General features: G+C 37.9%; 1 protein-coding gene across 3 annotated transcripts in view; it reads left to right on the top strand.

The window, feature by feature from the left end:
- The first annotated feature begins 4,380 nt into the window (after positions 1-4,380).
- The window catches only part of LOC147009167 (FERM, ARHGEF and pleckstrin domain-containing protein 1-like), a 62,835-nt gene continuing 56,875 nt past the window's right edge, over positions 4,381-10,340 (top strand). For all 3 annotated transcript variants that reach the window (XM_085862694.1, XM_085862693.1, XM_085862692.1), the window contains exon 1: positions 4,381-4,615. In XM_085862694.1, coding sequence (XP_085718820.1) covers positions 4,448-4,615 — 168 coding nt within the window. In that variant the 5' untranslated portion in view covers positions 4,381-4,447. The remainder of the gene's footprint in view (positions 4,616-10,340) is intronic.

Genomic DNA, 10,340 nt, shown 5'->3' with positions numbered 1-10,340 from the left:
ATATAATCAATGTTGGTAATGGTGTGGTTATATAATCAATGTTGGTAATGGTGTGGTTATATAATCAATGTTGATCATGGTGTGGTTATATAATCAATGTTGATAATGGTGTGGTTATATAATCAATGTTGGTAATGGTGTGGTTATATAATCAATGTTGATAATGGTGTGGTTATATAATCAATGTTGATAATGGTGTGGTTATATAATCAATGTTGATAATGGTGTGGTTATATAATCAATGTTGATAATGGTGTGGTTATATAATCGATGTTGATAATGGTGTGGTTATATAATCGATGTTGATAATGGTGTGGTTATATAATCAATGTTGATAATGGTGTGGTTATATAATCAATGTTGATAATGGTGTGGTTATATAATCAATGTTGATAATGGTGTGGTTATATAATCAATGTTGATAATGGTGTGGTTATATAATCAATGTTGATAATGGTGTGGTTATATAATCAATGTTGATAATGGTGTGGTTATATAATCAATGTTGATAATGGTGTGGTTATATAATCAATGTTGATAATGGTGTGGTTATATAATCGATGTTGATAATGGTGTGGTTATATAATCAATGTTGATAATGGTGTTGTTATATAATCAATGTTGATAATGGTGTGGTTATATAATCAATGTTGGTAATGGTGTGGTTATATAATCAATGTTGGTAATGGTGTGGTTATATAATCAATGTTGATAATGGTGTGGTTATATAATCAATGTTGATAATGGTGTGGTTATATAATCAATGTTGATAATGGTGTGGTTATATAATCAATGTTGATAATGGTGTGGTTATATAATCAATGTTGATAATGGTGTGGTTATATAATCAATGTTGATAATGGTGTGGTTATATAATCAATGTTGATAATGGTGTGGTTATATAATCAATGTTGATAATGGTGTGGTTATATAATCAATGTTGATAATGGTGTGGTTATATAATCAATGTTGATAATGGTGTGGTTATATAATCAATGTTGATAATGGTGTGGTTATATAATCAATGTTGATAATGGTGTGGTTATATAATCAATGTTGATAATGGTGTGGTTATATAATCAATGTTGATAATGGTGTGGTTATATAATCAATGTTGGTAATGGTGTGGTTATATAATCAATGTTGATCATGGTGTGGTTATATAATCAATGTTGATAATGGTGTGGTTATATAATCAATGTTGATAATGGTGTGGTTATATAATCAATGTTGATAATGGTGTGGTTATATAATCAATGTTGATAATGGTGTGGTTATATAATCAATGTTGATAATGGTGTGGTTATATAATCAATGTTGATAATGGTGTGGTTATATAATCAATGTTGATAATGGTGTGGTTATATAATCAATGTTGATAATGGTGTGGTTATATAATCAATGTTGGTAATGGTGTGGTTATATAATCAATGTTGATAATGGTGTGGTTATATAATCAATGTTGATAATGGTGTGGTTATATAATCAATGTTGATAATGGTGTGGTTATATAATCAATGTTGATAATGGTGTGGTTATATAATCAATGTTGATAATGGTGTGGTTATATAATCAATGTTGATAATGGTGTGGTTATATAATCAATGTTGATAATGGTGTGGTTATATAATCAATGTTGGTAATGGTGTGGTTATATAATCAATGTTGGTAATGGTGTGGTTATATAATCAATGTTGATAATGGTGTGGTTATATAATCAATGTTGATAATGGTGTGGTTATATAATCAATGTTGATAATGGTGTGGTTATATAATCAATGTTGATAATGGTGTGGTTATATAATCAATGTTGGTAATGGTGTGGTTATATAATCAATATTGATAATGGTGTGGTTATATAATCAATATTGATAATGGTGTGGTTATATAATCAATGTTGGTAATGGTGTGGTTATATAATCAATATTGATAATGGTGTGGTTATATAATCAATGTTGGTAATGGTGTGGTTATATAATCAATGTTGATAATGGTGTGGTTATATAATCAATGTTGATAATGGTGTGGTTATATAATCAATGTTGGTAATGGTGTGGTTATATAATCAATGTTGATAATGGTGTGGTTATATAATCGATGTTGATAATGGTGTGGTTATATAATCAATGTTGATAATGGTGTGGTTATATAATCAATGTTGATAATGGTGTGGTTATATAATCAATGTTGATAATGGTGTGGTTATATAATCAATGTTGATAATGGTGTGGTTATATAATCAATGTTGATAATGGTGTGGTTATATAATCAATGTTGGTAATGGTGTGGTTATATAATCAATGTTGATAATGGTGTGGTTATATAATCAATGTTGATAATGGTGTGGTTATATAATCAATGTTGATAATGGTGTGGTTATATAATCAATGTTGATAATGGTGTGGTTATATAATCAATGTTGGTAATGGTGTGGTTATATAATCAATGTTGATCATGGTGTGGTTATATAATCAATGTTGATAATGGTGTGGTTATATAATCAATGTTGATAATGGTGTGGTTATATAATCAATGTTGATAATGGTGTGGTTATATAATCAATGTTGATAATGGTGTGGTTATATAATCAATGTTGATAATGGTGTGGTTATATAATCAATGTTGGTAATGGTGTGGTTATATAATCAATGTTGATAATGGTGTGGTTATATAATCAATGTTGATAATGGTGTGGTTATATAATCAATATTGATAATGGTGTGGTTATATAATCAATGTTGGTAATGGTGTGGTTATATAATCAATATTGATAATGGTGTGGTTATATAATCAATGTTGGTAATGGTGTGGTTATATAATCAATGTTGATAATGGTGTGGTTATATAATCAATGTTGATAATGGTGTGGTTATATAATCAATGTTGATAATGGTGTGGTTATATAATCAATGTTGATAATGGTGTGGTTATATAATCAATGTTGATAATGGTGTGGTTATATAATCAATGTTGGTAATGGTGTGGTTATATAATCAATGTTGGTAATGGTGTGGTTATATAATCAATGTTGATAATGGTGTGGTTATATAATCAATGTTGATAATGGTGTGGTTATATAATCAATGTTGATAATGGTGTGGTTATATAATCAATGTTGATAATGGTGTGGTTATATAATCAATGTTGGTAATGGTGTGGTTATATAATCAATGTTGGTAATGGTGTGGTTATATAATCAATGTTGGTAATGGTGTGGTTATATAATCAATGTTGATAATGGTGTGGTTATATAATCAATGTTGATAATGGTGTGGTTATATAATCAATGTTGATAATGGTGTGGTTATATAATCAATGTTGATAATGGTGTGGTTATATAATCAATGTTGATAATGGTGTGGTTATATAATCAATGTTGATAATGGTGTGGTTATATAATCAATGTTGATAATGGTGTGGTTATATAATCAATGTTGGTAATGGTGTGGTTATATAATCAATGTTGGTAATGGTGTGGTTATATAATCAATGTTGATAATGGTGTGGTTATATAATCAATGTTGATAATGGTGTGGTTATATAATCAATGTTGATAATGGTGTGGTTATATAATCAATGTTGATAATGGTGTGGTTATATAATCAATGTTGGTATAATGGTGTGGTTATATAATCAATGTTGATAATGGTGTGGTTATATAATCAATGTTGGTAATGGTGTGGTTATATAATCAATGTTGGTAATGGTGTGGTTATATAATCAATGTTGATCATGGTGTGGTTATATAATCAATGTTGATAATGGTGTGGTTATATAATCAATGTTGATAATGGTGTGGTTATATAATCAATGTTGATAATGGTGTGGTTATATAATCAATGTTGGTAATGGTGTGGTTATATAATCAATGTTGATAATGGTGTGGTTATATAATCAATGTTGATAATGGTGTGGTTATATAATCAATGTTGATAATGGTGTGGTTATATAATCAATGTTGATAATGGTGTGGTTATATAATCAATGTTGGTAATGGTGTGGTTATATAATCAATGTTGATAATGGTGTGGTTATATAATCAATGTTGGTAATGGTGTGGTTATATAATCAATGTTGGTATAATGGTGTGGTTATATAATCAATGTTGGTATAATGGTGTGGTTATATAATCAATGTTGGTAATGGTGTGGTTATATAATTGATGCTAATACTCAAGAAATAGGAACGAAAGTGAAACGGGTGGCGCCATCGACATCCTCCAAATCGTTTCTCCAGGCCCTCCAAGCCTGGGTTCGGAACTACTGTCAAACCAAGAAGGAGAGATATCGAATTGTCAAACAAAATTGTCACCCACAAGGGAAGCAGTGGTGAATGGTGACTCATTCCTTTTATGGCTGCCAAGTAGTTGGTGATTGTAAAACGATGTTTATTATTGTCCCTCTTTGTCCTTTCTCGTTCAGGTCGCGTTGAGTGATCGCTTTCCATCATGGAGGAAACGGAAGGAACGTACCGCAAGCGCGATTCCCTCCCAAAACCCACGGGAGACACGATGAGCAGTGAAGCCGAGGCTCTGCCAGATCCTCCAACCCGTTCCAAGATGATGGCCACGAGTGTCACACTGCTTGATGAGAGCCAGAAAGAGTTCAGCTTGCCAGTAAGATGTTTGAGTGTTTCCGTGTTTCTGCTCGTGACGTTTGTGATCACAACACGACTGGCAACCCAACTGCTGAGTGTCAATAAATAAATAATAACAATAGTTGACTGGAACTGCGGCTTATAACTGCGAGCAGGTATTCCTGGTGCTGAACGACGCCCGTTCCGGTGATGATGCCATCCCATGCTGCCCATTCCAATGACCATGCCATCGTATCGCATAATTTTTATCGAACAACTGGATAAAAGGCCATCAAAAATAACTGTTTGAAATAAATTATTTTATTTGAAATATTTCAAGGAGACTGAAGATATGATGTTTTGTCGCAAGAAGTGTCATTTTGAAGCACGACATGTACAAATCTGACCCTATTTTCTTTGTTCCGTCAAAACAAAACATCCTAGAAGACAGTGAGCATGCCAAAGTCTGAAGCCTCGGCCTAGCATCAGGTGTGCTTCTCTCTTGTTTATGTATCAGATATCCTGTGGACATAAATGAACACTCGTTTTACTCTGCACGCGTTTCACACCATATGCAGCAAATTTCACCTCTTTGCACCTTGAATTTATTGTTATTTTTTTTAAAACGCTTCTGTACACCGCCCGTGAGTGCCGCGTTGCAAGTCACCGTCTGCAATTCCAACAGAAGTATTGTAATTGCTGTTTTATGAAAAATGTTTGAGTTTTTATTTATTTATCCTGAAAAATAGACTGCGGTGAACACATTCGTGTTAAAAGAATGTCCTTTAAAAACCCTTCTTAATTCGTGCTTATGTCGGGCAACAGACAAATACACAAACACCAATTGTGTTTTATATCTGAAGATATTTCTCGTGGCTCGTCGATCCCAAAAACTTCCACTTGTAACTGCGGGCAGTGGTTTATAGGTGGGTGCTTACAAAACTGCGAGCTTCGAGGAATAAAGTTTGATAAGCATGACGTCCTGGTTCATATGGTTTCCAAAGAAAACAATTAAAAATTCTCTTCTCTGAAACCACTTAACCGATGATATTTTACTGATCAAACTTTTATCCCCATGGGTACTCGATGATGTACTTATGCTTCAGTCACATTTGGCTCAGCAGCTGTAGGGTCAAAAAAATCTACGGCTACTCACAATTATAGGGCGGCCGCAGTATTTCCACGGTCACACAATGTAGCAGTCACATATGTTTTTATTTTTCGGGTTGCCGCTCGGGGTATTTAGAAATTGTGGAGACCGAAAACGTGGGGGTGCCGTACGTTCTTTGATTTGATGTCGCACGGTGACTTTAGGGCGTTCCTGCGGCGGCCATAGAATTTTCAAGGCAGACGCAAGGTAGCCTCAAGGTGCCCGCAAGGCAACCGCAGGGGGGTCCCAAGGCGAACGTGGAATTAGTGCGGCCGCCGTAATTTTTTGGGGGTTGGCAAAATTCTTTTTTCATTGATAAGAGCCTACGGAAAACGCACGAATAACGCAAGCCCACCGTACGCCCTACGTACGGTCGATGTGGAACACATCTACGTCGTGGCTACGGCTTGTCGAATTGCTACGGCCAACCTAGAAATGAAAAAAGTTATAACTCCGTGCTTTAATTCCACGGAGACCCCTACGGCCTGTAAAAGATAGCCATACGGCGTAGGGCCACCCTGAGGCCACCTCAGAAACTCTGCGGCCGCTGCACGTTTCTGTCAATTCGGGGGGGGGGGGGGTACGGCCGCCGTATCCAAGCCGTAGAGCAAATGTGACTCGTGCTTTAGTTGTGCAGATTGGTTTAGCAGTTTGACAAGATTTTTTTTTTTATATTTGCTTCCTTTCCTTTAATAAATATGGCTGCCATACCATGTCGTAAATTTAATTCTCTTGACAAATTTATTCGTAGATCAACCACAAACGTTTTTTTTGTAGCGATTGGATAAGTGTTTGAACCATTCCAATTATGAAATCATCATTAGAACACTGATGATGTCATCATTATCAAATTTTATTCTCCCTGGGGAGTACCTGGCCTGTACCAAGTTAAAAAAAAAAAAAAAAAATTCTTCAGCGATTTCAGATACGATGTCCAAAGTTTTTCTTTTAATCCAACATGGCTGCCATACCACGTCACCAATGATATCATAGTTCTCATTAAAAAAATATTATCCATGGGAAGGCACTCCTATGTTGAATATTTTGTGTCAATTTCTCAAGCGGTTGCAGAGAAAACAAATTTAACAGCGAATAAACGGTGAAAATGTCCCGTGGAATCACAATTATAACAGGAAAGAGCAAACGGAGATTTCAGACCCTCACCAGGACTTGTTTTGTGTATTTTGTGTGATAATTATCACACAAAATAATTATAATATTATAATAATTATATTATGTGATATTATAATATAATTATATCAGATATATTTATGTGATATTATAATAAATGGAAGGATGTACTAAAATGAAAGGTCGTTGATTGCAAATGAAAGGTCTAAATGGTCTAGTTGTAAATGTGTAAAGGTCAAAGATCTGAAACGTTGCAAAGGTCAAATGGTCTGAAGGTCTAAAGTTTGAAAGGTGGAAATGTCTGAAAAGGTCTAAATGGGTCTTAACTCTAAAGGGGTCTAAAGAGTGTAATTTCAGGTCTGAAGGGGTCTAAAGGGTCCTAAAATGTAGAAAAAGTATCTCAAGGTCAAAGGGGTCTTCAAGGTATGAAGAGGTGTGAAGGCCTAAAGGGTAAAAATGAGTCCAAGGGTCTTCCGGTTTCTAAAGGCTTTAAGGGTGTAATGGGGTCGACAGGATATTATGGGTCTTAATCCTTTGTTTATCTATTCTATATGGATGGATTCATCGTCCATCCATTGGGACCATACTCCGTACACAGCATCGGTGCTGCCGAAACAGTCTCCTGGGCTATAAGGCACAATCCTGGATGGGTCGCCACTCCGACGCAGGATACTTGAATGGCTCAATCATCCCAGCAAGCTGGTTCTCATTTTTGCTGACCTCGGAAGGATGACAGGCTGAGTCAACCCCACCTGGTATTAATTCAATGTCTGAGCAGGATTTGAACTCAGGCTCCTGGGATCCCATGCCCGCCACCCTTCCCATTAAGCCAACATGAGGCATATGGATACACCTATTTCGGGTTAAGACTCTCTGGGGTCTAAAGGATCTAAGGGGGCTTAAAGGGTCTTGGTGTCCTTAAGGGTGTCAGAATTCTAAGGGGTCTTTGGAGTCCTAAAGAGTTTTATGGGTCTTGGAGTATTTGTGGGTCTTCATGGTCTTTATGGTCTTTGTGGTTGTAGGATTGTAAAGGTTTTTAGGGTTCTAAAGGATCTAATGTAATTAATACACAGTACTCACGTTCTGTGCAGACAAACAGACGGACCCAAATGCAAGACCCTCTCCTCTGGCGAGGGTAACTAGAACGACGCACGGTGGAGCACAGACCTCCACCAGGCTGAAAAGTTTACATTTTGGAATCCACTGATTGGCGGAGTCTGCATCCGGACCTGAACCAAATCTAATCGGCTTGTTCTCGTCATCTACCCACTCATTCACCAATCCGTCCATCCACCCATCCATCCATTGTGACCATACTCTTTGCAGAGCGTTGGTGCTGCTTAATCAGTCTCCTTGGCTATTGGGCACAATCCTGGATGGGTCGCCACTCCAACACAGTCATCCACCAAGTTTTGCCATAACTAATCCACAACTTTTTAAAATATGATGCTATATACGTTTGGCCACAGTAGAACGTTTTTGGCCACAGATCTTCACAAAAATGGATTTGTCCTCATCACACACGCAACCTGTCCACCAAGTTTCATCCGGATCCGTCCATAACTTTTTGAGATCTCCTGCTCACAGACAAGCAGACATCCATCTTCGGTAGTGGAGGTAATAATAATCTGAACAAAATGAATCGGGTACCCTAATAACTCGAGATCATAGACCCCCTTATCCCGCACAGTCTTGAGTAAAATGGCATGGGAAGGGTTGCCCCCCCCCGATATTTATTTTAAAGTAGTGAGCTCAGGCGTTGCATCTCTGGTTGCCGCCATTTTGTCTGAATGTTGACGTGACCCGTCTTTTACATTTTGGAAATGCCGTCTTTTACACCACCTTATTTAACACATCAATTCCGTCCTTCATGTCTGTTTGTGTCCTTTCGGACATTCCCAAAAACATTGTTTCCTGTTTGGAATTATTTTCGAATTTTTTGATAGACATACAGACAGTCAGACAAACTGAAGCAGTTGAGGAGGAGGAGGAGGAGGAGGAAGCATACAGAAAGACAGACAGACGGATGAGGAGGAGACATAGACAGACAGACTGAAGCGGAGGAGGAGGAGGGTTTTCGTGAGTAAGTGCACTATCCTCCGGAGGGCGAAGCCATTGTCATATCTATTGATGCCTTTCAAAAAGGGCATGCCCTTGTGCCAGCATCCTTGCCAAATTCTAATCAGCAGGGGCAGCAGGGGAAAATATTACGGCATTTTACATCATCTCGACCAATCAAATTTGCCGCTCTATTTGCATTTGATCCGTCTGCCTATTTGCATCACGTGAAGTTCTCATCACAGTTTGAATCCAGCACAATGTGGGTGTGAACTTGGTTTATTACTTTTCATCACCGACTACTATCCCGTGCATGTCGCACGAGCGGTATCTCCTCTATAAACCTTCTTTATTAATTTCTTTCCCCCCTACTCTCCCACCGCTACCCTTACTTGGTGACTCCCTGGCAGGTCTTTTCAACCTCTTAACTCCCAATTCACACTGTCGGTCACATTTGTGGTTGCACGTTACCCCCTGACGGTCATTTCGCTCTGCGTTTTCCTTGTGCTTTCACTCTTCTCCCTTCCACATCCACTCGGTCATGGAGGACGTACAGCGGCGGAGATGTGAATTACGGGATTTGAAATGGGTCGAAAAATCTTGCAAGAGGAATCCTCTTTTCCTTGTCGTGGCCCAATTATACATGATGTCTTATCTTGCATAACCCAGATAATGGTTTTGAGGAAGTTTTACGATTTGCATGCGGAAACTTGACGCACCCGTTTGGAGGAGCCAATTTGGCCAAGTGGAGCTCTCTCCCTTCCTCAAACCTACTGGAAGGCAGATTGATGTCTTTATCATTAAGAACTTTCCTAACTGGGTGATATTAAGCTGGCTGTGTTTCTGCGAGTTTTTCCCTTGTGGACGTGAACAATCCCACAGTTCCTTTCCGGGTGATGAAGTCGATGTCGGTCGGTGTTTAATCCCCCAAAATTCCTGATTATCTTTTTGGGAAAGCGGTTGCAAACCACCCAGCATTATGAGTCTCTGAACCTCTTTCACACACACACTCTCTCTGGCTCCGGTGCCTCTGCCGCTCAGGAGCGGGTCGAAGGAGGCAAGCCACACCGCGAGCCATGCAAAAACTGATCCAGAACACGGAGATGCTGTCGTATTTTGGCCTGGACACTCGAGCTCGGCGAACGAAAGTCTTTCCGAAATGTCGTGTCCGCGAAGGGTTAACGACGGATACCCTTCTTCAGAGTGTTTGGGAATGGGGTCATTTGAGGTAGAAGCAATCATGAGAATAGATGGGAGATGACCCAAGGTAGTGGTCAACAGACGTCTTGAAGCCTTGGAGGGAAGAATGGGACTGAACAGATTGGGGAAGTTCCTTCCACAGGAGAGAGAAAAGAGGAACAAATGAGAGGAGGTGAGCAGTGAGCCTGGATTTTGGGAGATTAACAAGCGAGTTAATGGTCGACCA

This window comes from Eptatretus burgeri, chromosome 17 (assembly GCF_056783735.1).
Source record: "Eptatretus burgeri isolate ZD-2024b chromosome 17, Ebu_testis_v1, whole genome shotgun sequence".
Classification (NCBI taxonomy): domain Eukaryota; kingdom Metazoa; phylum Chordata; class Myxini; order Myxiniformes; family Myxinidae; genus Eptatretus; species Eptatretus burgeri.
Note: the sequence above shows the minus strand (reverse complement) of the source record. Positions and strands in the feature narration are given on the sequence as shown.